Source organism: Amphibalanus amphitrite, unplaced genomic scaffold (genome assembly GCF_019059575.1).
Source record: "Amphibalanus amphitrite isolate SeventyFive unplaced genomic scaffold, NRLGWU_Aamphi_draft 000015F_arrow, whole genome shotgun sequence".
NCBI classification, from domain to species: Eukaryota; Metazoa; Arthropoda; class Thecostraca; order Balanomorpha; family Balanidae; genus Amphibalanus; species Amphibalanus amphitrite.
The window spans coordinates 1,461,921-1,488,762 of record NW_024881511.1 but is presented as its reverse complement, the minus strand read 5'-3'; the positions used below and the strand labels follow the sequence as shown (position 1 = coordinate 1,488,762).

The window sequence follows — 26,842 nt, the reverse complement described above, 5'->3', positions numbered from 1 at the left end:
AGGCAAATAAGTAATGAATTTCCGCACACAACTGACTTTAAGAAACCAAGAATAGGCGTAGTTTGCTTTGCATGAAAACAATCCAATACCAACGCTTTAGATAATGCAGGTCAAAGATGCAGTACTCACATATAGTATCACAGGTGAGAAACTCAACACACCAAATGTGTTATAGCATTGCCAGTCCAAACACAAGGGCATCACCACGACCGTCAAGTTAAAAATCGAATATGCAATTTCGAGTTAAAGGGACCATCCCACCTTAAAGGGACCATCCCACCTTAACATTAGTTTTGAGTTGAGATAGCCAAGTTTGCGGCCAGGCTCAGAAACCACCATTTATCCTGGTCGCAACCCCCGCAGCTTTATGGTGTTCAAGAAATTTCTTCCCTTTACTTGCAGGGTGGGACCAGCTTAGTCCCTATCTCTTAACCATTAGCGGTTTGTTGATGACGTCAGCAGTCATTTCAACGCCCGCCATTCCTTGAACCCGAGTTTTGCTGACCTTGAGCTCCCTTTTTTATCATCGTGAAATCCGTCGTCGGCGCTGAGAAAGCCTATTGCTTTTCATTTTAATTTGAATATTAGATGATACCCACCACTGGAACTTGGACTGATATTATACCAAGGCCGAAGATGATCAAGCTGCCTGCTATATCTGGAGCTTGGTGTTCAACTTCAACATGGAATGAAAAACAAAATATCAAAGCAAACTGGATATGGTACTGCAAGTTTAAGTCCAAAGAAATTTGAAGAGCTGACAATTGACATTAATTCTTTTCCCGCAAGGTTTCCATAGGAGATCACACCATGAAGAAATATTTTTGATGTTAACAGTTGAAAGGGGATTGATCTTCCAGTTTTGACGAAAGACGCTGCTGACTGTCTTTGGAAAAGGATGTCGGCATGAGGTGCAATTGTGCTTGTGAAGTGGTTATAACTGGTCTTTTCACAGTGTTAAATTAAATGTGCCATTGCAGCCAAGTGTGTTATCATGTAAGGTAAAATCAAAACTACAATGTTGGTTTTACGAGCATTGAGAAGGCTGGTAGGTAACACCTGCCTGTGCTCGTAAATCATGCTGCCAAAGTATTCTAAATTAATTTTATCATACACTTTTGTTGTCCAGAATGGTTGCACTATTGTTTGGTATCATATTATTCCATGTACAGTCTGTCTTAAAAGTACCGCGCAAAGTGGCGGTGGATCCATCAAGCCTGACCGAGAAAGGTCTGCTTTAATTTGAAAGTCACCGAACCAATTGAGCTGGGGAATGGACGAGGATGTCCATTGCTTCGGTGACCCAAATTTAGCAGGCCCTTCCTCAGTCAGGCTCGATGGATCCACCGCCACTTTGCGCGGTACTTTTAAGACAGACTGTACATATGGTAGTGTTACGTCCGACCAACATGTTACCAGATTTGAAGCTGTTACGTTACCTAAGTACCTAGGTACCTGTTTTTTTACTGGCGTGGTGAATGTCACCTGGATTTTGTTTTGAGGTGCAGACCTAGTAACTCTGACTACATGGGTTTGAAGCTATTATCTATTCTGTTTTTACTGGCCTGGTGAATGGCGACTGATGTTGTCCGTGGATGGCACTGAAACAAATTTTGAGTGTCAACTGCCATGTACAGTGTTTTAATACAATGCTGAGGGCTGAAAGTTGTCTTGTTTAGAGTGGTGAAAGTTCAGGATATGCCAGCCACCATGGTGGGTCAGAGTTAAAGGGACCATCCCACCTTAACATTAGTTTGGAGTTGAGATAGCCAAGTTTGCGGCCAGGCTCAGAAACCACCATTTATCCTGGTCGCAACCCCCGCAGCTTTATGGTGTTCAAGAAATTTCTTCCCTTTACTTGCAGGGTGGGACCAGCTTAGTCCCTATCTCTTAACCATTAGCGGTTTCTTGATGACGTCAGCAGTCATTTCAACGCCCGCCATTCCTTGAACCCGAGTTTTGCTGACCTTGAGCTCCCTTTTTTATCAACGTGAAATCCGTCGTCGGCGCTGAGAAAGCCTATTGCTTTTCATTTTAATTTGAATATTAGAAGATACCCACCACTGGAACTTGGACTGATATTATACCAAGGCCGAAGATGATCAAGCTGCCTGCTATATCTGGAGCTTGGTGTTCAACTTCAACATGGAATAAAAAACAAAATATCAAAGCAAACTGGATATGGTACTCCAAGTTAAAGTCCAAAGAAATTTTGAAGAGCTGACAATTGACATTAATTCTTTTCCTGCAAGGTTTCCATATGGAGATCACACCATGAAGAAATATTTTTGATGTTTACAGTTGAAAGGGGATTGATCATCCAGTTTTGACGAAAGACGCTGCTGACTGTCTTTGGAAAAGGATGTCGGCATGAGGTGCAATTGTGCTTGTGAAGTGGTTATAACTGGTCTTTTCACAGTATTAAATTAAATGTGCCATTGCAGCCAAGTGTGTTATCATGTAAGGTAAAATCAAAACTACAATGTTGGTTTTACGAGCATTGAGAAGGCTGGTAGGTAACACCTGCCTGTGCTCGTAAATCATGCTGCCAAAGTTTTCTAAATTAATTCTATCATACACTTTTGTTATCCAGAATGGTTGCACTATTGTTTGGTATCATATTATTCCATGTAAATATGGTAGCGTAAAGTCCGACCAACATGTTACCAGATTTGAAGCTGTTATGTTACCTAAGTACCTGTTTTTTACTGGCGTGGTGAATGTCATTGTCACCTGGATTTTGTTTTGAGGTGCAGACCTAGTAACTCTGACTACATGGGTTTGAAGCTATTATCTATTCTGTTTTTACTGGCCTGGTGAATGGCGACTGATGTTGTCTGTGGATGGCACTGAAACAAATTTTGAGTGTTTTGTACAGTGTTTTAATACAATGCTGAGGGCTGAAAGTTGTCTTGTTTAGAGTGGTGAAAGTTCAGGATATGCCAGCCACCATGGTGGGTCAGAGTTAAATGTGTTGCAGTCAGTTCGGCTTCGGCAAGCACACGGATGGGCATACGCATCAAGACCTGCTCTGCCATACTTTCAGCCAATTTTACCTGGGTAAGTCTTTTCTTTTTTCTGCCAAAAGCTATGACATTGTGAATTTCAGCACTGTGGCCTGTGTGTAGCTTTCAGGAAAGCAATTCTAAATAAAGCTCTGATAAAGTGCAAAATCAGCAATGCAGCCCTCTATTACATTTTCTACAACATCTTACTTGTTCCTTGCATGGAGAGAAAAATGCAATGTTATGATTTCGTTTATTCACATAATTTGACAAGCATGCAGTTACCTGCTACTATCACTGCACAAAACAGAGCAGAAAACATCAGTTGATCAAACACAAGGCATAACAGAAGTTTACAACATAGGGCTGCCGAACCTGCTTCCTCCCACCACAGTTGATGCCATTTCCTAGCCTGGCTTGATGTGAGCACTGAATAGCTGCTTTGTCTAATTACAGCTCACTACCATTCAACTTAAACTACTATCTTTAAAGTAAGAGTGAGAGCGTTCAGTGTTCATAGCAGCTCGACAGACGACAGACAACAAACATCTTGACAAACCAACCAGTATTTGATTTGGCTAATGATTTATGTGCTTGTTGTATCATGGCCAAACTACTTTAACAGCAATAATCCCTGTTTCATCTTGAGCTTGCTTTTATTTCCATTTGAACTCAGATCTTGAAACAATCATCTGAAGTGATATCAGATACTGGCTTCTGCCTTCTGTTTCTCTTGAAAGCAAGTTAAAACAACAATGATAAACTAAGGCAGGAGATGTGAGTTGTGGCAGTAGATTTTTGATTCAACATATGTCAACCTTATATTGCTTGAGACCTCTGTGACAGACAAACAAATATTTATAGTTTTTTGATAGTTTGGATTCTTGGCTTGATTTAGCAGATCAGCTGTGAACCTTGACTTTGAAATCACCGTCATGGTACCCGAACGAATCCTCGCATGACATTTCTTCGTAGCACAATTTTTCGTCCGCATTTCTTCGTCTACAAATCTTCGTCGGTGCATTTATTTGTCCCTCAATGCTTACTCTTGCATATATTTGCGTTGAAGAAGAAATGCGAGCCGTTTTTCATATACCCTGGTGCGAGACAAAGTAATGCGATAGGTACGAATAAATGCCCTGACGAAGATTTGCAGACGAAGAATTGCGATACGAAGAAATGCCATAAGAATTGTCCTGGAATCCTTTATTGGCCATCATATATTGACCTTGTTAAGATAAACGCGTCATTCGCGCAATATCTGTCGCACTTTGATACCAAACTATTGCTTCCAAATGCCGACGTAAAGAAAACATTTATGTGACGTCATAGAAACAGCGGATTTCCCAAAAAGTAAACAAAAATAAAAGTCTTATATCTCGAAAACGGGTGAATATTTTCCGGTAAAATTTGGTAGATGTTCATTTTCGCTCTTTGTGATTCACGCTACATCACTTTTATGCCAATTCATTAACTTTTTTGAAGGTGGGAGGGTCCCTTTAATGTGTTGCAGTCAGTTCGGCTTCGGCAAGCACACGGATGGGCATACGCATCAAGACCTGCTCTGCCATACTTTCAGCCAATTTTACCTAGGCAAGTCTTTTCTTTTTTTCTGCCAAAAGCTATGACATTGTGAATTTCAGTGCTGTGGCCTGTGTGTAGCTTTCAGGAAAGCAATTCTAAATAAAGCTCTGATAAAGTGCATGAAATCAGCAATGCAGCCCTCTATTACATTTTCTACATCTTACTTGTTCCTTGCATTGAGAGAAAAATGCAATGTTATGAATTCGTTTATTCACATAATTTGACAAGCATGCAGTTACCTGCTACTATCACTGCACAAAACAGAGCAGAAAACATCAGTTGATCAAACACAAGACACAACAGAAGTTTACAACATAGGCCTGCCGAACCTGCTTCCTCCCACCACAGTTGATGCCATTTCCTAGCCTGGCTTGATGTGAGCACTGAATAGCTGCTTTGTCTAATTACAGCTCACTACCATTCAACTTAAACTACTCTCTTTAAAGTAAGAGTGAGAGCGTTCAGTGTTCATAGCAGCTCGACAGACGACAGACAACAAACATCTTGACAAACCAACCAGTATTTGATTTGGCTAATGATTTATGTGCCTGTTGTATCATGGCCAAACTACTTTAACAGCAATAATCCCTGTTTCATCTTGATCTTGCTTTTAATTCCATTTGAACTCAGATCTTGAAACAATCATCTGAAGTGATATCAGATACTGGCTTCTGTTTCTCTTGAAAGCAAGTTAAAACAACAATGATAAACTAAGGCAGGAGATGTGAGTTGTGGCAGTAGATTTTTGATTCAACATATGTCAACCTTATATTGCTTGAGACCTCTGTGACAGACAAACAAATATTTATAGTTTTTCGATAGTTTGGATTCTTGGCTTGATTTTGCAGATCAGCTGTGAACCTTGACTTTGAAATCACATAAATGTCATGGTACCCGAACGAATCCTCGCATGACATTTCTTCGTCCGCATTTCTTCGTCTACAAATCTTCGTCGGTGCATTTATTTGTCCATCAATGCTTACTCTTGCATATATTTGCGTTGAAGAAGAAATGCGAGCCGATTTTCATATACACTGATGCGAGACAAAGTAATGCGATACGAATAAATGCCCTGACGAAGATTTGCAGACGAAGAATTGCGATACGAAAAAATGCCATAAGAAGAATTGTCCTGGAATCCTTTGTTGGCCATCATATATTGACCTTGATAAGATAAACGCATCATTCGCGCAATATTTGTCGCACTTTGATACCAAATTATTGCTTCCAAATGCCGACGTAAAGAAAACCTTTATGTGACGTCATAGAAACAGCGGAGTTCCCAAAAAGTAAACAAAAATAAAAGTCTTATATCTCGAAAACGGTTGAATATTTTCCGGTAAAATTTGGTAGATGTTCATTTTCGCTCTTTGTGATTCACGCTACATCACTTTTATGCCAATTCATTAACTTTTTTGAAGGTGGGAGGGTCCCTTTAAAGTGGACAACGTCACGATGTACGCATACGTGATACGTATGCCATAATTTTCTGCAAATGAACGACAAAAATGTGCTCTTTTGGCTAACTATGCTCCGCACAAAACTCACGTGCATACATATAACCCTCGCCGGCCGAGGGGGGGGGGGGGGGCGGGTGCCGCCCCCCCCATAGGGTTTTTTCGCGATAGCTCCGAACACGCTGGCGATAGAGAGCTGAAACTTGGCATACCTGACCTTTGATCCAAGCCGCATCTTTTGACACCAACCGCATTTTTGGGTCAGGTCAGGTCACTGACCTATGACGTCATAAGTGAACCTCTGCACGGTCTTCAGATGTCGCAACTTCGCAACGCCCTCACTGCCAGAGGAGATGTCACAGGGAAATGAAACTTGCAGGATCTAGTATCCATTATGAGTCTCACAACTTGTATATCTCGGATTTTTCCTAAAGGTCATATGAGGTCAGGTCATTTTCGTGACCTCACCATTATAAGTCAATGGGGAAAAATGAAAACTGCTATTCTGGCGCCGGGAACGATCTCCAACTATCTTAAGCACACAGAATCGTGATTTGATGCACTCCTTGCAAGGTTAGATGCGTCACTTTTGCAATGTTGACCTTGCGTGACGTCATTTATGACGTCATCAAGGTCATATTAGTTTTTCGTCAATAACTCTTGATCAAATTGAGCTAGCGAGTCGAGAAAGCCACCAATGGACTCAGGAAGACCTGCCAAATCTAATGATATGCGACATGACCTCTTTCGACCAACTTCGTGACCTGGGGGTGCTGACCTGACCTTGACCTGAGGTCAACACCCCAAGTTGACCTGACCCGGACAAAAAGTATATCATTCGACGCGCCTGAGCGAGGCGAACACGATGCTGCCAAAATCGCGGCTCTGCGGCCGTTTTTTGCGAAGTTATTCACCAAAAACTGAACCGTACCCTGGGGCACTTGACCTGACCTCAGAGGTCACCGGTTGACCTAGGACCTTAAAATCGGGTACCAATCTCTGCGTCTCGTAACGGCGCACACGCTCGTTTTTTCCGCGACGCGCTAGCTCCACCAGGGGCGAAACGGCGAGGGGGGGGGTCGTACCCGCCCCCCCCCCCCCTCGGCCGGCGCGTATGTAGAAAACCAATAGGTCCGGCGAGGGATAAACATAGACCTATTTCAACACACGCAACCGCATTGACATTTGACACATACCGACACATAACATACACACAAAACGGAAGCTCAAGGCCTTTCATGTGAAGATCTTCCCTCGGAGCTGTTCTTTCTCCTCAGCGAGTTTCTCCTTCTCTCTGGCTGCCAGTGCGGCCAGTTCGCGGCGCACCGCTGCCGCCACGCACGGATCGAGCTCTGCCGCCCGGTTCAGGTCGGCACGTGCTGCCTCAGTCTCCCAGACCCGTGCACGCGCACGGCCCCGCCGGAACAGCGCCTTTACGTCGTCCGGCCGCGCCTCCAACACCGTGGAGCAGTGCTCGATCGCTGCGTAGTAGTCATCCTCCAGCAGCTTGCACTGGGCGAAGTTGAGGAGCAGCGGCAACTTCAGCTCGTTGAGTTTGTTCCACTCCACGTCCTGCGGCTTCTCTCGTAACATCAGCGATTCGAGCCGTCCCAGCGCGTCGGCGTACTTCTCAGCGGCCGCCTCGTGCTTGCCATCTCGGTATAGGGCGTTGCCGCGCTCGCGCAGCTCGGTAACTGAGGCGAGCTTTTCCTGCTCGTTGAGCGCCCACGACTCGCGCTCGTAGTCGCTCTTGGCCTCTGCAGAGAGCAGCTCGATGACGATGCGCAGGTTCTGTGGCCGCTGGAGCAGGCCGTCCAGGTCCGGGTAGCCGATCTGCGGCTGCTGGGCGGCCATCATCATCCCGCAGCAGCCGGAGGCAGTCGGCGGCGGCTTGTGCGCCGGGTCCCACGCGGCGCGCAGCGTCTTGGCCACGATCGGGTAGGCGTGCAGCAGCGCCTTGTCGATGGTGAACTCCGCTACCTCCCCCAGCAGCATCGTCTTCACGCACGCCTCGAGCACCTCGAGTTTGAACTGCTTCCCCAGTATCAGCTCCATGGGCTTGTATTTGCGCGAATCGTCGAGTAAGACCGGCTCCTCATCTGTCGTCTCCGATCGGAAATGAAACTTGACCCGGTCTCCGTCGGCGAATGGTGGCAGGGAGCCCCGGCCGGCATGCAGCACACGCTTTTTCACGCGCTGGTCCATCGTTAAACCTGAGGGCAGAGTTGGAATAGGTACTACTAATCCCTTCTTGTTTGATACCTACCATGCAGTTCTGTTTGTAAACAAAGTAATTGACATATCTTTGTCAAAAAGTTAGCACTTTTATGATTAGTTAGGGCATTCATCCCCTGTGAAGAGGATGGTAGGTACTATTCCAACTCTCCACCTCAAGTAAGTCTAAGGTAGATGTTTAACTGCTCAAGGGGAATAGTTCACTTTTCTAAAAATTAGTTCTTTGCAATGGATTTATAATTTTTATGTTCAAAAGGATCAGGAAAATAAAATAAAACCTGTTAATAAAAAATTGTATTTTAATATGGGAAGAACTAACCCCGCGTTCGATGTCTCCCGGACGGCGAAGATTCTACGCCGTCCGGCCAATCACGTTCCATAACCGCTGCCGAGCCCCCGCTGACCTTGGACGGGATTGGCCGGACGACGTAGAATCTTCGTCGTCCGAGAGACATCGAACGCGGGGTATATTCTATATAAAGTCATACCCCGCGTTCGATGTCTCTCGGACGGCAAAGATTCTACGTCGTCCGGCCAATCACGTTCCATAGCCGCAGCCGAGCCCCCGCTGACCTTGAACGGGATTGGCCGGACGGCGTAGAATCTTTGCCGTCCGAGAGACATCGAGCGCTGGGATAATTCGACGCGGAAGCGCGTCTTGGCTGTAAGCAGCATGCTGATTGGCTGACGATGACGTGGCTGCATTCCTCAGCAAGGCACGCATTCCTCTGCAAGGCACTCTTTGCGGAACAAGAAATGGAATATCTTCGTCTAGGGTGATCCTTGGGTCGTAAAAGCTCCTGATTTGTGCTAGTTTCAGCTCAAGCTACGAGACTGCTGTTCCAGTTCAAAACCGGAAACACCATGTTAAAAGTGGACTATTTCCTTTAATATGCTTATTAGTATAAGTAAAAGCATATTTGCTTAAGTCAAAGATCTGAGAAAAAGCATCTGAAAAAATGCATATATGGGAAGCATAAGTTGAGTGTTCTGGCAGGGCATGGAACTGACAGATTCATATCAATTATTTTCATCCTCTACAGCATCAAAAGTAATTGAGAGCTGATGACCAAAGAAAATAAATTCTACTTTCCAGAGCAAAACAGAGCAAACTGAAGCTGAGTATCAGAGCAAATACTTCAGTGCCTTCACCAAGAATAGCAGAATCCGAATGGAATAACTACTGCCTAAGAAAGCAAAATATGAAGTTTGGGGCAGGCAAATAATGACCAGGCTATTCCCATGATGCAGACCCTCTAAAAAAAAAACAAAAAAAACAGGGAAATCTAATTAAAGATTTAAAAAACCTTAAAGTTTAATTTTTCATGGTACACCACATGCCTTGTGCTGCCATGATGATGAGCACCCTGCATGTTGGGTCTTTCAGTTGGGTCTGATATACTGATATGTTCAATAATGGTCTAATTTTATGCACATTATAATATATTCTCTGGGCCTGGGGAGTTACTAAAATGCCCTTCCTTTATGCACACAAACATTAAAGGGAATATACCTAGTACCTACCAGGCCAGCAAGTACCACTTTCCTCAAATCAGTTTTTTTAACAGTTTTACAAGTTGTTATGCATAAAATTAAAAAGGAATTTTCAAATTATTTTCATACAGTTAGAACTATAGGTAATAGTAGAGCAAATGTCACACAAAGGTTTTCCAACCAAGGAGAGGCGCTATACCTGGAGATGCTTCCTCCTAACCAAACCAAAACAAACCTCCCTAACATGACCAAACCTACAACCTACAAACCTACAACCTACATCTACAAACCTACAGCGCCTCTCCTTGGTTGGAAAACCTTTGTGTGACGTCTGTTCTACTATGTTGAACTATAGGTAGGTAGGTACTCCATTAGTATTAAAGGAAAAGTGCCACCTTCGTGAAATATGAAGATATCGTTGTTTTTCATTTTGACATTATTATTTTTCATTTTCTTTTTAAAACTGGTGCCAGAAGTGCACAATTCGCGAAAAAGTATTTAAAACTATTTAACATATTGGTACTATGTTGATACTCTCTACGGCACCTACTGTATGATGGCATAGCGATGACGTCACACTCAAGCCAATCAGCGTTCAGAAGACAGACTCGTCGGATTGTGTCAGATAAGCTGATTGGTTAAAGCTGAGCTGGTTGGAGCTGATTGGTAAAAAACCAAAGCCTCGCCGCGGGTGGCTGTATTGTCGGATAAGAACGCATTCCTGGGATAAGAACGCATTCCTGGCGTATTTTCTTTTAAAATTGCCGATAACTACGAATGGAGGCCGAAATCGGCCGTAAGGAGGTAGACAGATAGGTTTTCGGACACGGGCTACAAGATGGCCATCTCAGTTTAAATCCCCATGTTAAAGGTGGCCCTTTTCCTTTAATATAGAGGCTTAATATTGCTTGCAGTGGCTGAAGCCTATTTCGCATTGACCAATCATACTCTGGATCAAATATGGTGATGAAATCGACCAATAACATGGCAGTGAGATATATTTTTATAAAACAAAACAAGGCCGAAAATATAGAACTATATCAATATATATATATATATATATATATATATATATATATATATATATATATATATATATATATATATATATATATATATATATATATATATATATATATATATATAGGAAGCAGAGGAAGCAGAGGCAGACACCAAAGCTACCGCGACAGCGCCTTCTACGGGAGATGGAACCACAAGCTTGACTTCCAGAGGAAAGAAGTCTCCTGAGGCTGAAGCTACAAATGAAAACCAAGACGGCGTGTTCACCAGGACAAGGAGTCGTAGCGGACGTCAGATAGGAGACGCTTCCTCTCAGATAGCAAGTCGTGGCTCGGAGATCACCGCGAGCTCAACTGAAACAGAAGGGCCTCAGCCGTCGAATGATATTGCGCCAGGTGACCCACAGAGCAGGGGTGAGCTGAAAGTATTTTACCAGTCGATTATGTCGTCTGCGTATAAGAAAGATGAAAAAGCAATTCGTAGCATTGTGATGAATAACTGTGTCCCCATCAACCCGAATGATAACCTGAAAATGATCATTTACTATAAGAGCCCCACTGTATCTAGCCTTGTCATGAAAAACAACTTGAGTCACGTTTCATCGTTGTTACGGTCGACCAATGTAGTGTACAAGTTCAAATGCCCTGTTGGTGACTGTGTACACTATTCCAATCGTGCCTACATTGGACACACCGTAACAACGATGAGCCGTAGGATCACAATGCATCTCCAGGACGGTGCACCTTTGCGACACATGCAGCAGGAGCACAGCCTGGAGCTCGCGCGAGATATGATGGTGCAAAACACATCTGTCTTAGCACGATGCTCGAACAGGAAGAAGCTGCAGGCTCTGGAGGCCGTGTATATTCGTGACAGTGATCCCTGGATCAACAGGCAAATGAACTTGCGTGGTTCGCTGATGGTGTTTGATTCGGCGCCTCTCAAAGCCCGGATCTAGATTCCCTAGACTCTAGCCACGTAGGTCTGTAGTAGCTAAGAGTTAGGACCCCATGTATGTATCCGACAGTAGAAGTGCTCCTGTTGAACGCAGCGTGCAACATTGCATTTAACTAGTGGAGTGTAAGATGATTTCACCCAAGATTTCACCGTGCCGATAGCGACTAATGTGCATCATTTACGATTATGCGAATCATTTATAGCATTATTTATCCCATTCCTGTGTATATGTTCGCCTGAATTTATCACCTGATGATGTTCGATGTCCGAACGAAACGTCGTATATAATAGAGAATCATTCTCCAACATCCTTTTTGAACATAATAGTGAACAAGACAGCTAATCCGACGAATCGAGAACCTTCATAAGAAAGTCAACAACGCTCAAACTGCTGTTAATTTTAATCTCAAATGCATATATATATATATATATATATATATATATATATATATATATATATATATATATATATATATATATATATATATATATATATATATATATATATATATATATATATATATATATATATATATATATATATATATATATAATATATATATATATATATATATATATATATATATATATATATATATATATATATATATATATATATATATATTCGGCCTTATTTGGCTCTATATTTTCGGCCTTATTTTGTTATATAAAAATACATCTCACTGTCATGTTATTGGTCAAATTCATTACCACATTTAATTATTTGATCATGGCAAAACCGACCATTCAATACATCAATACTCTGGATCGGTTGGTATTGGACTCTGGACAGAGTCCAATACCAACTGCATGATCATTGGCTGATGCTGGCCTCTGCAACAGGTGGCTGTATTCTTGGCATCCTTCGCTACAGCACTAATTTCCTGCGTGTGGCAGATTTCGGAACAAGAATACTGATAAGAAGATCGTTCAGCTGCATTGATGCGACTACCCTGCCGATCCTCTTCAAAACGCTGGTACGACCCCATCTAGAATATGGGAACCTCATCTGGGGGCCCTTCAACCGAGCTGATCAGAGGCTGATTGAACGAGTGCAGCGGAGAGCAACCAAACTGGTCCGAGAGCTGAGACACTTGCCCTATCAGGAACGCCTCCGGCGCCTCAAGCTCCCATCAATGTACCACCGAAGACGGAGAGGAGACGTAATCGCCATCTTCCAGATTTTGACGGGTGGAGTTAACGTTCGGCCGGACCAGTTTTTCGAGCAGGCAGTGTCATCTGTCACCAGAGGACATGCTCTGAAGCTGTTGAAGCCTCAAGCTACTTCAAGACCCAGGAGAAACTCTCTATCGGTCCGCGCCATCAACGACTGGAACGCGCTTCCTGCCTCTGTGGTCCTCTCTACGTCTGTCAATCTCTTCAAAGCCCGTCTCGACTCTCACTGGGGTGATGCATCCTTTGACATCCCAGTCCAAGATTCATGACTGTCACTAGTAAGGAGCTCGATGAGATCAGATCCCTACAGGCCTTATAGGCCTCAAAATTCTGTATTGGTAAGGTAAGGTAAGGTAAGGTAAGAAATAATCTATCCATGCCCAGGGGCAGGGCAGGGCAGGGTAATCGTTGGGCAATAAAAGCTCCTGATTTGTACTAGTCTCAGCCCAAGCTTACAAAACATTTATTCTAGTTCCAAACCCATGTTACAAGTGGTATATTTCCTTTAAAGGGACCCTCCCACCTTAACATTAGATTTGAGTTGAGATAGCCAAAATGGGGTCCCTGGCTCACAATTACCGGTTTCGGTACTCACAACATCGAGAAATGCCTTAAATCGGAAATATTGAATTTCAAAATTGCAGCATTTTGATTCAGAGGGGCTAATGCTAAGGAATACCCCTCTGAATGTGTGACGTCAGCGCAAATATCTAACGATTTTTAAATGTTTGACGTTTTGTACGTTTTGTACGTTACGTTTTGTAGCACGCGGTGGTATATGCTATTTGCGCGCAACATCTGCCGCAAACGCCGCACTTCTAAAATAAAGTCGCTAGAAACAGCGGAGATCCCAAAAAAGTAAACAAAAGTAAAAGTCTAATATCTTGAAAACCGGTGAATATTTTTCGGTGAAATTTGGTAGATATTCGTTTTCGCTCTTTCTGAACCGAGCGACATTACTTTCATGCCAATTCATAAACTTTTTTGGAGGTGGGAGGGTCCCTTTAAAACGAGATGCTAGGAAGGCATCACGTCAATGTCGATGTCAAGGTCATATGGTCAAGGAAGCGGGCAAGGTAAGCGCGGTGAAATTGTGCTTCAAGGTTCATTGCTACTGAAGTCAAACTTCTCCATTGAACGTTGTTTTCATTGACAAATCACATAAAATTAAAGAAAAATGAATGACATAGGTACTGAGAAAATAAATTTATTCCTACCTGCCCCCACTCTTTCAGTTTCCGGCCCGCGCTTGGCCCGCGCCAGAAATGTACAGATTAATCAAGGATGACAAAATGCAGTAAGATCCAGGCTTGGGAACATAAAAATGTATTTCTGACGTCACTATAAAGGAAAAAGAGGAAAGGGGATGTTTTCTAGTGCCAGAAAGTGATTCAACAGCCAATACTGCGAATTTTCTAAAAATATATCTAAAGATGTTTATTTTATTCATCTTTGTTCATAATAACAGTTGAAAAGCAACAAAAACTGCTAGCAAACTCGCAGGCTTTCGCACATGCTAAGAACATTGAAAATAGTAAAAAGAGCCCAGAGTGTACGTACTTTTTCATAAAAATTGTACAAAATTTCATTTCTAGCCCTCCTAAAAAAACAATTTTTGTCGTCAATCACCTTGAGATTTAGATATTTTTATTTTTTATTTTTTGGCGTCACAAGCCATCGACATTCAACTACTTTCACTCTTACTTTCAACCTTGAGGCAGTTGGATTGCGGCAAAACCGGCGCGGTAAGTTGTCGAGTTGTTATTGTAAAAAAAATTATGTGTTTTTTTCCAGGATTTTTGCTGTATTTGCTTTTGAAGTGTGACCATGACCTTCCCAGTTACTTATTATGACATTTGTATTTCTTATCATGTCCCTATTGTAGCTGTAGTAGTGGAGTCTATGTTCGTTCAATGTTCATTCATACCAATTCAATAGGTATCCTTTACCTGATTCCCTCCCTGGCTAATAATTTATTGTGTCTTTTCTGTTGTTTTGTTATTTTTTAGGACTGCCAAATACTGAATATTTGTTTTCAGTATTTTGCTGGAATGCATGGGTGTCAATTTACGCCAAGTTCGGGCCTGGGGGTGCCCTGCCCGGGTGTAGCAAATCCGCTGCCGCCTTAGCTGTGACCTTGACCCGCACCGTTTGTTGGGGCTCCAAAGCTAAGCTAGCTGGTCTGGCGGGAATTTGGAGAGCTTGGGCACCCCCAACCAGACAGTAATTAACGCCCATGCTGGAATATTTAATGCATCCCACTTATTTTAACAGATGCAATTGGCAATGATGGCAGCTGACTCATCAACAGATAAGGTGTCTGTGGCCAACATTATCATTGATATGTGGGACCTTGTGAACCAAATTCTTGAACAACAGACTCTGCTTGAAAACTGGATGAAAGGGGGCTTCATGAACATCGCCAAAGCAAGGTAGGCAATTTGAGACATTGAGCATTGCTGATGTGCTGCCTCAGTGATAGTGTCAGGGAGAATTTGCATCAGTATAGTATTCTTCTCTTTTGACATAATCTATGGAATTTCACCAAAGGGAATGTCCTAAAACATCACTCTGGCTTGAATCATGTAAGTGTTAAGAATAAATGTAGTAATTATTTATTTAACCCGCGCCCTGCTGGGGGTCCTGGATTTCCACGCCCTGCTGGGGGGGGGGGGGTGTTTGAACACCCCCCCCCCCTTGTAACTCGGCTCCTGGGCCACGTAGCGATACGCGGAAGGCGGCGTTCGAAAGAGCGTAAAAAATAATGACGAAATCACTTCGGTCAATTTTTTGGTCAGGTCAAAGGTCAGGTCACCAGAGGTCATTGAATGCAAAATTTCGCCGATTTCCAGGTCGAATGTCGAAAATTTCCAAGAAGCCAACGCATAACTCGGGAACCAATAGAGCTACAGCGCCGCGGAAAAGCGCATTCGATAGCCCTATTAACGCTCTTTCTGAGTAATTCTCTCAGATTTGACCTAACGTCAACAGTTTTGCCTGCAGGGGGCAAAAACTGCAAAAATTGCCGATTTTTTCGAAAACAGTTTTTCTGCAATAACTTTTGACCCAAGCCTTGTACGAGCTTACTTTTACCGGCATCGTGTTCCTCTCGTCAAGACGCATCGAATGAACTATAACTTGACCTTGAAAGGTCAACTTGAAAATTTGACCTCAGGTCAAGGTCATGACCTGACCGGAAAGGGTCATGTTGCATATCAGTCGATCCGTATCGTCGAGCTGAACACATCTAAGGCGTTTTCATCGCTCTAGCATGCCTCTATCAAAAGTTATTTGCGAAAAACTGTTAGATACCATTCGTGACCTAAGATGACCTCAGGGCATAAACAAGGGTCACGGACACCATTTTCAAGTTCAGTGTGTCTAAACCACTTGTAATTCGGTGTTTGGGAGTGTTTATAATGTCTTTCATCCAAAAGAGGCGCATTTCAATTTTATCCCATTGACTTATAATGGGGAGGTCGCAAAATTGACCTGACCTTAGGTCATCGATATCAAAATTCTGAGATATACATTTTTTACATGCTATTGCTCTTAGCAATCGCTGAAAGTTTCAAAGCGATCGGTCACTCGGTGTAGCTATGACAGACATTGAAAGTTTTTATGAGGTGAGGTCACTTCAAGTGACCGGAGGGGTGTTCACGGGCACCGCACACTGCTGCGTGCGGTGTGTGCGGTGCTTCCAGCAGGCGTGGGGGTAGGGGATGGGTAGGCGGCTCTGACGTCACGGCTGCGTGCGGTGGACGGTCCGCTGTGGCCAGTCCCGACCGGCCACAGCGGTCGCTGTGTGCGGTGACGGAATGCTGACGTAGGGACGCAGTGGGCGGAGCTTGGAGGCTGTGTGCGGTTCTAACAGCCCTCTGGTGACCTGACCTTGAATGACCTTGGTCTGAAATTTTCACAACATGTGTAGAATTGATGTATGATAAGGTGTACCAAAAACGGCGGCGCTCCGCGCCGCCGTTTTTGAGATATTCGCGAAAAACCACAAGGGGGGTGTTCAAACACCCCCCCCCCAGCAGGGCGCGGGTTAAGAACTTCTGTTGACATACTTTTTAACATAGTTTTTTATGCTGTTTTCTGATTAATTGACAAAAATCTGAATTGGTCATCGTTATTTTCGTTTTTAGGCAGCAGTATTTTTCATAACAAAATGTGAAATTTGGCACACTGAAACAAGAGATTAGAAGTTAAAATGAAATAAATCTCTGTGGAATGGTGATTTGATTAGCTAATAATTCTCATCTACACAATCTTGAATCGATGTTTTCACTTTTTTAACTAACTTAATAGGGCCATGGGAAGAATTGAAGAGTAATCTTGCATGGTAGTTGTGATTTATGTACCCCTAGTACAGCTGGCAAATCAAATGTGTATGGCACAAGCTGCCTGCTGACAGCAATATGTGTGCATTAGGTACGTGATGGGTCAGCACTCTGTGGGCGAGAACCAGCTGCCGTCTGGTGATCGTGAGATCAGCGCCGGCCTGCTGGTGACTCGCGACCAGGCGCCTCCGGAGGCCGCCGAGCCGGCCGCGTTCACCCTCTCGCCGCAGTCGAGCGACACCGAGCCGCTGCGCTGGTTCTCGGCGCTGCCGCCAGGGGCGCTGCGCGACGCCCAGCGGCAGTTCCGCCGAGCCGCCGAGATCAGCTGCGAGGTCGCATCGCTGAAGAGTCGGCTGCAGGCGATGATGGCGAGGCTGAGTGATGCCAGGAAGGAGTCTGAGGTGGAGGGTACGGACACTGAACTGAAAACGGCGCAACTGACCGAGGCCGTGGAAGCGCTGGCAGTAAAGTGAATGCGAGGTAAAATTATCACTTTAGAAATTAGAGTTCATAACAAGAGTGTAAGCCTGTGTTGTATGTGAACGATAGTTTGGGTCATATCATGTATAGCTTGTATGCTTTTGTATCTTGTGTGTCGTGAGTCAGGCCATAAAGTAAAATATTTAGATTAATCATATTGAACACTGTCGCGCAGTCCCCTGTTTGATCGGATTTGGTCTCTGCACATTCCGATACTAGTTCCCGTGCTGTGTTTCGTGGTGTCTGTTATTAACGATCAAATGAAACTATTCAATTGAACATGTGTCGAAATACATTGTTATGCCCTCAATGTGATCCAGTAAACTGCCGTAAAAAACCGCCGCCTGATTGTGGCACGACCTGGAATGGAACTGATCAGTGGACGTAATGTCAAAAATCGACTCGGTATTCCTGAAAACATACACATACCCAGTTCAGTGAGCTATGCTACAGGTGCAGTGCCACAACTGTGCAGGGTGCGTAACACAAATTTTAATTTTGGTCTTCAGCTCTGTATGTACTGGCTCTTCCGAGTCACCGGCCGCTCCGGACGACCGCTCAGCGCCACCTCGAGGGTCGGCCGAAACTCAAGCGGTGGTTACAGAGTGGGGTCGCCACTATCCAAGTCACCGACGCTCCCGATTTGTCGACGGCCGGCTACTTGTAGGGGGGGGGGGGGGGGTGCAAGGTTTTAAATTCACGAATTGTCTGAGTGCCTTTGGAACATGCGATGCGCGTATTTTGGTGAAAACGTGCTTGTCATACTCCCGTCAGTATCAGTGGAGTAATGGGAATAGCTCTGTACATCCGTATGAAAGAATTAGCTAATGTCATTTATTGGAGATAATTGCAAACAGGAAATAGGGGTAGGAGTAGGTATCACTCAGGGTCACACAAACAGGCAGCAACTCACTCCCAACATCAAACCGCAATTCGCTTTGTTCCCTTGCAAATGTCTCGAGTCCTCGACTGAATACACTGAGAAGCACATTATATCCTATTTTACATCCAGGTGCTACTGTGTTACGAATGTGTGAGCTGGTTCCGTGGCCTTGCAGGCCCATCCATTTTCCTACCTACCCTCGTCTCCCCGTGTTACACGGTGCATTTATAATCAGCTCAGCACCCCACCGTAGCTCGAGGGACCGACTGATGACGCTGGGTGTGCCCTTGCCACCCCTCCCCCTCCCCCTAGGCGTCACCCGTCCGGCGGCTGAGTCTCCCCTCTCCCCTGCCGGCCTCCGTTCCCATGCTCCCCACCATTACACCTTGCCCCGGGGCTACCGGCAGTACCTTTATGTTCCGTATCTAACATAGACCGTACTTCGCCCCGTCAGCGGCGTCCCGATTGGCCGCCGCCCGGCAGCTGCTCTGTGTCTCGCGCTCTCATTGGTGGACGCGTCATGCCCGGTGGGCAGCGGCGAACTGACAGGCGCTCCCTTCCGCCGCACAGATTCGCCTGTTTGCGTGAAGAGGTGCCGTACAGTGGAGAGCCACGCTGCCCGCACAGTGGGAAAGCAAGTCGCGTGCGTGGCTGGACTAACCGGCTATCGGTTATTGTCCGTGGAAGAGCGTTGATAACCGGAGTGTGGACGCGGGGACGCCAACCGTGCGACGCCGTTCACTCCAACGCCGTCCGCGTGCCGTGCCGAGCCGGCGTGCCGCTCGCTGCCGCCTCAGGTCAGTGACTTCAGCGACCGATTCGCTCCCCTCTGTCGCGTTCGGTTGGCCTGATGTTGTGCAGAGTTCGTGAGCTGTGCTGTGGGGACTGGATTATGAATATCACGTACAAGTGTGTGTATGTGATTGTGGATTGTGGATGTGCTTTGTGCGTGGCTGGCCTCGTCACAAGTCTGTGCGCAGGCAGACACCGTTAGACTGTCCTCGTGCTCCGATGTACCGTTGTGCTCAGGAGATGGAACTGTGTCTCACGCTGGCACAGGCTGTGAACTGTTTTTGTCAACTTCAGTATAGCTACAGTACAGTTCAAAAGGTACAGGAGCGTAGCCAGAATAGTGCTGTGGTACTTTCTAACTTATTTCGATAGGTTTCAACGTCATAGGCTTCGTTTCGAAATTAGCTACATCGATCATCTTGGAAGCTAAGAGATAAAAAACGCAGTAAAAGTGGTCGCGACCATACGAATTACGAATGTTTTTTTTTTTTTTGCTTATGAAGTTATTGCGTTTTGACTGAGGCCAATGGTGAGGTCGTTAAAGGTCATCAGAGGTCAACATTTCCGATTTAACAACTGTTAATGACAATGTTCCACTACCCCTCAGCTCGTCAATTCATGAAAGAAATCCATATTGCATTTAGAGCCATTTTCGTGATAGAATGACAGCCTAGTCTACAGGCTACAGAGGCCAGTAAAAGTAAATACTAAATAGTAGGTACGTACCGTCTAATGCAGATTACTTTTTTCAAGGGCGTTTATATTGAAGCCATAAGTACAGTTCGATTGTCAGTGCATTTTTTCAACAAAACACCTCGAATGTCATGCTTACACTATGACCCGAAAGTTTCCAATAAAACATTTATCAGAGGTTATCGACAGAATGATGTATGACCTCAAATGACCTCGATTGACATTTCAAGTGACCAATGATCATCTGCTGTACCCCGGCTTTTACAGCAAGGTGATGCACTGCAATGCAATGAATTGCTTTGAAAAGTGGGATCATAAGTCAAACCTGTCCTTAGGTCACACAGAGGTAGGACTGCTAACTTGACCCGGTGACCTGGTCGTATTTGACCTGGGGTCAACACTTTACTACGACAATGAAATTGATGTGTTGCGGTAGCTTTTTTCAGTTTCGCGGTGGTAGGCTTTCGCGAAGGTAGGCTGGAAAGAAGCATGCTTAATCGGAAGATGGAACTTTCTTAATGTTCTAAAGCAACAGTGACTCTGAACGTCGTAGTTTTTTTGCGATGCTTACGAGGAGATATTGGATTTCACGTCGAGCATTTTTGTCTGGCAAGCCCCCTTTTTTCCTGGACTCGTTTATCGTGAACACAGGCAGGTCGCGTCTCTCGTTTCCAAACAGTACTGACCCGGTGGCCTGGATGGCCGCTGGCGAGTCGCTGAGTCAGTCTAGCCACCGACTGGGCTGTCAAATAGTGTAGTGTCAGCGGATAGCCAGCAGGCATCTCCTCCAGACACTGGCGGGCATATGGGCAGACGGAGCTGCGTTCGGGGAATGATAAGGTCAGAGCTCCGGTCGACGGACGAAACACATCTAGGCGGACGAACGGACGGAAGGAACGCATTTGGACGGACGAACAGAACCCATTTGGACGGACGAACGGAACCCATGTGGACGCATGGACGGACGGGCTTACGGAACCGACCATTTGGAAAGACGGACGGACTGACGGAATTTTACGTACGTCGAGACGTGGACATTGCGGAGCTCTTATCGGCTGCCAGAAGAAGCTCTACAGAAAAAGGGGGCTGACGAGTGTCGCTCGATAGTCATTTGATTAACCTTACCAGTGAGACGGGTGCTGAAAAAGTAGGCCTAATGATAATTTCTTTTAATATTTTACGGCACAAATATTTCATCATGGCTAATTACAAAAGTCACTGTGCGCTGTCTGACAGCCTGTCCTGTCAGTGCCAGGATAGCTCAAGTACTTGAACGAGCTCAAAAACTCGCCTTGGTCACATTCTCAGCCACAGTAAAAAGTGTGCCGAGATGTCCTAACGAATGAACCGCCGTTTTGTGTGCCGCTTCGACATGGGGCTGTCATCGCAGGCCATGTATTGATGTTTATTTGGCTATGTCAGTGACCAGTGGCCAGCGTCACAACCGGGGCTCGCCCTCATCCAGACGGCATAGCGACCCTCGCGACCGGTACGGGCGGGTGCTGGCGGGGGGTGGCCGGCGGCGTTGTCACCGCCCATTGCTGGGCGTTGGCCTTTCTCCTAGCCCGGGAGCCGATTGCTGTTGGTGGGTGGGAGCTGGTCACTCCCAGGGGCTGAAAGCCGGGGCGCCGGTCACTGCTGGCAGCTAGAGTGCAATCACTTACTGGCACTGCCGGTCACTGGTTGTCGGTCATTACGGAATGCTGACGACTTAGACCGGTCACCGCTGGCGGCTGGAGTGCAATCACACCCTCTGACTGCCGGTCACTGGTCGCCGGTTACTGCAGAATGCTGACGACTTGGAGACGGTCACTGCTGAGTGCTGATGACTTGGACAACGGACATGACCGCTGACGGGTGACTGAGTACAAGTCACTGCGGGTCACTGGCCTAAGGCCACTACCGCGTCTGGCAGGGTAGCCGGTCACTGGCGCCGAGTCTGAGCAGTGCCGCCGGTTGCCAATGGCGCTGCATGCGACCGGACGCTGCACTCGCGACACGTGCTGACCGGCACGCCCGTATAAACAGCCCGACCGAGCACGACGGCCGACACGGGCACGGCGACGGGACGGTGACCTCTGGCCAGCCCGTGCCGCGCCGCATATGGAGCGGAGCGGGGCGGGTCGCCGTCGGCGGCGGCGGCCCCGGCTGCCGCGACAAACCCAACGCTCCTTTTAGGGGACGGCTGGGCCGATTGACACCTACTCGAGCTCGGAGCTATGAATTATGTGGGAATTATTTTGTTAGCCAGTCATTCTTTTTATGTCGCTAATATCCATTTCTTGCGTCAAAGGAAAGGCATTAATTTAACTTTTCTACAAGCTTCAAGCTACTTTGAGACCATCCAGCCCCTCGTGCTGTCCTATCTAGATTTTTGTAGATCGGGCTTCTCTTCTGAGTTATGATGTGCCGTCGTGACCATATGCTTTGTTTTCCATCGGTAATTTATTTGGGAATCGATCAAAACAGCTTTTGTGGCTAGATGACAAATCTCTGGCTTAACAAGCGCTTACCGCAACCAGAAGCATTTAACAATGAACATTATCTGAAAACCTATCGAGCGCTTACCGTAACCAGAAGCATTTAACAATGAACATTATCTGAAAAGCTATCGCCACGTCATGTGCCAACCAACAGCGGTCATGCTTCATTCTCTGGTCTAAGGCACTATTTTTGGTCACTTGTGACGGGGACAGCTCGGCTTTAGAGCAATGCAACAAGAACGTCATGTCACAATGTTTAACGTGTTGGCTCCATTGTTAGCCTACTTTACGCTTTCAAGCCAGTCTTCCAGTTCCATGGGCCGCAGCAGTCACAGATTGTCTGATTCTGGGTCTGCTTTTTCTTCCATCTTCTGTCCGTACAGCTGCACTGTCGCTGGGTGGGAGGGGCTTTGTTCCGTGGTCGCTGTTTTGTGGGTGTGTTGTGTGTCATTGTGTTTTTGTCGCCGTCACTGCTGTGGCTGTTCCCGTTGTGTCGGTTCGATGGACTAACCGGTGTCAGTGTCGGTAGACGTGTCGGTTTCGGGTCCAGTGTCGGTGTCCGTACCGGTGTCGAGTGTCTTTGTGTCGCTGTCATGGTTGGGTGATTGGTGGATTTCCTACGGTGGTGGTCTCAGTAGCACTTGCTCGCCGTCTTTTTACTGCCCGCATCCGGTCGTTACACGAATATTGCAGCTCTCGGTACACTGGACACACTGGGTATTGCTTATCATTCACCTAACTTCACCTCTCACAACATCACATCCGCACGTATCACCATAACACACACTGTGTCTCGCATGCTCTCACCCTTCACACGTCTGTCATCTTCGCGCATTGCTAACGCTTTTCTCTTTCGCCGTAGGTGGCCGTGTGTGTAGTCTCTGGTGGTGGGCAGGTTTGGCAGCGCGGCCGTGCACAGCTCTACTCGCTGCCGTGCCGTAACCTTGGGAACCGACCGAGCGGCCGAGTGCGTCACCAGCGCTGCCGGCGGAGCGGCGGCCCGCTGCCGACGTCCAGCAGAAGAGGCACGTGTACCCGACGCCGTCACGAGTGATATACTAGTGTGTACCAGTGAGTGCTAGTGTCACCGCGGACGTGGACGGACCGTGGGGGGTGCTGGGCGGTCGGACAGTGTTGGTGTTACCCGTTCGCCGCTCTGAAGGGAAAGGGCCATGTCGAAGAGAGCTACGGAGCGGACGCCTCTTCTAAAACCGCCCAGCGGGAAGCTCGGGTCCGGTACAGATCTATCCGCCTCTGCGATTCGCCGACCACCTCGGCCCGACCGCGGCAATGCCTCGGACGTGGAGGGTCGGCCGTCCGTGCGCCGCCAGCCCCGCCGAAAACTGGCCAGCGAGTCGGACGCGTCGCGCTCTGCCGCTCTAGGTGGCGCCAAGCTGAGCCAGCGAGGCGGCGCCACCACCGGCAGTGAGTCGGAGAGCGAGCGGCCGCGCCGGCCGTACCACTATCACCAGGTGCCGGGCACGCACCGTTTCCGTCACGACTCAGGTGCCGAGGCCAGCGACACAGAGGTGGCCACATTCAACCGGTTCAACTACATCAGCAAGGTGATGGGCGGCTCGAGCGGCCGTCTGACCCGGCGGAACTCAGATACGGGCAGCGAAGCCGAGGGCGAGACGGTCACCTGGGAGCCGCCGCACTTCACCATCCCTGACCACCTGATCCCGGCCGAGTTCTTCATCCCGTACAGACCCTTCGCGCATGCGCCGCGTCCCGGCGAGGAGTCCAAGAACAGCTCCGTGGTGACCATCTTCGCCATCTGGAACACAATGATGGGCACCAGCATCCTGTCGATGCCCTGGCTGGTGGAACAGTCAGGCTTCATCTCTTCCATCGCCACCTTCATCCTGATGGCCATCGTTTGCACGTTTACAGCCTTCCGCGTGCTGACCATGCAGAAGCGGCTGCGGATCCCGCCGCCCACACACGACTTTCAGAACATCATGCGAGACGTGCTCTCCAAGTACTGGGAGTACTTCGGCATCATTTTCTCGGTCCTGGTGCTTGTTGGCGCCATGTTGGTGTACTGGGTGCTCATGACCAACTTCCTCTACAAGTCCGTCGACTACTTTTACGATTTGGCAATTGGGAACTTTAGCAAGTACGAGATCAACACAACTGTGATCAACGGCGCATACTGTCCCGAGGATGTGATAGTTCCCGCCGAAGACGAAACTGTGGAGCTCACTGCCGCGTCTGACAGCTTCTACGATAAGTTGTGGAACACGCAGACAGCACCGTTGTTCCTCATCGTTCTGCTGTATCCGCTACTCAACATCAAGAGCCCCACCTTCTTCACCAAGTTCACCGGCATGGGCACCATCTCGGTGCTGTACATGCTGATTTTCGTGACCACCAAGTCTGCCCAGTTTGGCATCCACGTGAGCTTCTCCGACAGCACGGCCTACGACTACGTGCAGCTGTTCAGGCCCAACTTCCCAGTGGCCATGGGCACGCTGTCCCTGGCCATGTTCATTCACAACTGCGTGTGCCGCATCATGGAGAGCAACGAACACCAGGAGAAAAACGTCCGGGACCTCTTCATTGCCTACTTCCTCGTGTTTATCACGTACCTTTACATCGGCCTGCTCTTCTTCATGGCATGGCCGTTCGCCAAGACATGCATCCAGGATAACTTCCTGGACAACTTCCTTGGCACCGATCCCATGTCGCTGGTGGCGCGTATGTTCCTCTTCTTCCAGATGTGCACCGTCTTCCCGCTGCTCGGCTTCATGATCCGGGCCCAGCTGATGACGTTCATTTTCGGCACCACCTACCCCGGACCGGGCCGAGTCCTGCTGCTCAACACCTTCGTCGTGCTGGCCTGCGTGCTTGTGGCCGTCTTCTACCCGCACATTGGTCAGCTGCTTCGCTTTTCGGGCGCGTTCTGCGGCATGGCCTGGATCTTCACGTTCCCCTGCGTCACCTACATGGTGGGTGCGTACCGTCGCGGCCAACTACGCTGGCCGGGAGCGCTGCTTCACTCGGCGCTCATTGTGCTTGGCGTCGTCAACCTGGTGCTACAATTCGTAGTCAAGACAGATTAACGGCGCTGAATTCTCTAGCTGGTCAATTTAATCGAATACCACTTCGGTCATGGCTGAAGACTCTTGAAAGATCACATGGCGTCACCGGGACAGCGTAATATTGCGAATGTTATTTTAGTGCCGTGCTTCGAAAATGACAATCCATAACTGGTCGTTCAGCCAGGAGTGGGTAACTTGCCTGTGGTCGCAGATTGTCATCCACCACTGGGCTTTGCAGCAGTCTTGCGAAGTTGTATGACAACAGCGAGGTGTGCTGGCGTCGATTGAAAGGTGCATAAGGTAGGGAGCCATAGCATGGCTAAGTGCCATACAGACCGGACAACGGGAACCCGTATCATGTGAGACACTATACTCTAGTGTGAGGCGCTAGTGACCAGACTGTGAGTAGTCGTTGCGCCCCAGTGACGGAATAACCGGGTTGTCATGTAACATAGAGGGACTCTACGAGATGCGCCGTGTCTATTGTCTATGCGTGGACGTGGGTGTGTTCCACGTGTGTTACGGGTTCGCTTCATCCGCGAGTGACCTGTGTGAGCTATGTCAAAGCGGGTGTGCTTACCTGAATTCCGCCTGTCCATGGTATATACCGATAGGGGCTGAGTGGGGAAAGGCGATGTTGGCTGTAAGGGGCTCAACTGGAATGAGAACGACCTTGACTATAGTGCTAGGTGGCGTCTTACAATATCGTAAATGTTACTTACACTGATGAGTCTTTCAAACTATGTGGAGTGTACCGCTCGGGACCGCTTTCATATTGTATCGTTGATACTCATTTTAACCTGGACGCTGGTTTAACCACTTGGGCACTAGGGGCTGGTGTCTTCATTTACTGGCATTGTCTTCTATCCTGAAAGCATTAGAAGAGCATGGGTCTGAATGAGTTGACCGCACATTCATTGTTCGATGTGCTGATCGATGTCCGTATGAGTGTTGGATGAAGTATGGGAATTTCGTATTGTGTATGTAAATGCTCAGGAATCATGCCATATCCTACCTCGGGTGTGGGCAAAATGAGCAGTTCATGCTTACGGTTATCATACGGACAGAAAATATATTTATTCCATAATATGCAAGATGATCGTGTTTGAAGCATGGGCAGATCGTGAAAACTTGCGGATGGAAACAATGGCAGGTTACAAATGTTGTTCTTGGGACATGCTACGACATCTTTTCGC

At 46.9% G+C, this 26,842-nt stretch overlaps 4 protein-coding genes across 8 annotated transcripts in view; 2 read left to right on the top strand and 2 right to left on the bottom strand.

Moving 5' to 3' along the window:
• The window catches only part of LOC122385923 (glucose-6-phosphate 1-dehydrogenase-like), a 33,365-nt gene extending 19,210 nt beyond the window's left edge, over positions 1-14,155 (bottom strand). Inside the window, exon 1 of one of the 2 annotated variants that reach the window (XM_043374622.1) lies at positions 14,123-14,155. The gene's annotated coding sequence lies outside the window, so the exon portion shown is untranslated. Of the gene's footprint in view, positions 1-129; positions 245-14,122 lie in introns of those variants that run through there. The other variant, XM_043374603.1, reaches the window with a different exon arrangement.
• On the bottom strand, positions 7,179-14,196 carry LOC122385947 (AH receptor-interacting protein-like). The gene is made up of 2 exons (XM_043374668.1): positions 14,146-14,196; positions 7,179-8,259 (listed from the first exon to the last, which is right to left on the bottom strand). Exon 2 carries the CDS (start codon positions 8,249-8,251, stop codon positions 7,283-7,285), a length of 969 nt encoding a protein of 322 aa, XP_043230603.1. The 5' UTR covers positions 8,252-8,259; positions 14,146-14,196; the 3' UTR covers positions 7,179-7,282.
• Positions 11,888-26,737, top strand: LOC122385918 (sodium-coupled neutral amino acid transporter 9-like). 2 transcript variants are annotated; one of them, XM_043374573.1, is made up of 3 exons: positions 11,888-11,921; positions 19,205-19,431; positions 23,465-26,737. In XM_043374573.1, the coding sequence occupies exon 3, from the start codon at positions 23,775-23,777 to the stop codon at positions 25,665-25,667; it is 1,893 nt and encodes a 630-aa protein (XP_043230508.1). In that variant the 5' UTR covers positions 11,888-11,921; positions 19,205-19,431; positions 23,465-23,774; the 3' UTR covers positions 25,668-26,737. The 2 variants fall into 2 exon arrangements, with proteins under 2 accessions (XP_043230508.1, XP_043230518.1); XM_043374583.1 differs by lacking the exon at positions 11,888-11,921 and adding an exon at positions 14,689-14,732.
• Positions 14,169-18,061, top strand: LOC122385952. Of its 3 annotated transcripts, none has more exons than XM_043374687.1 (3): positions 14,169-14,673; positions 15,203-15,360; positions 17,363-18,061. In XM_043374687.1, exons 2-3 carry the CDS (start codon positions 15,203-15,205, stop codon positions 17,742-17,744), a joined length of 540 nt encoding a protein of 179 aa, XP_043230622.1. In that variant the 5' UTR covers positions 14,169-14,673; the 3' UTR covers positions 17,745-18,061. The 3 variants fall into 3 exon arrangements, with proteins under 3 accessions (XP_043230622.1, XP_043230632.1, XP_043230616.1); XM_043374681.1 differs by lacking the exon at positions 14,169-14,673 and adding an exon at positions 14,676-14,694; XM_043374697.1 differs by lacking the exon at positions 15,203-15,360 and having other exon boundaries at positions 14,276-14,673.
• Positions 26,738-26,842: the final 105 nt, after the last annotated feature.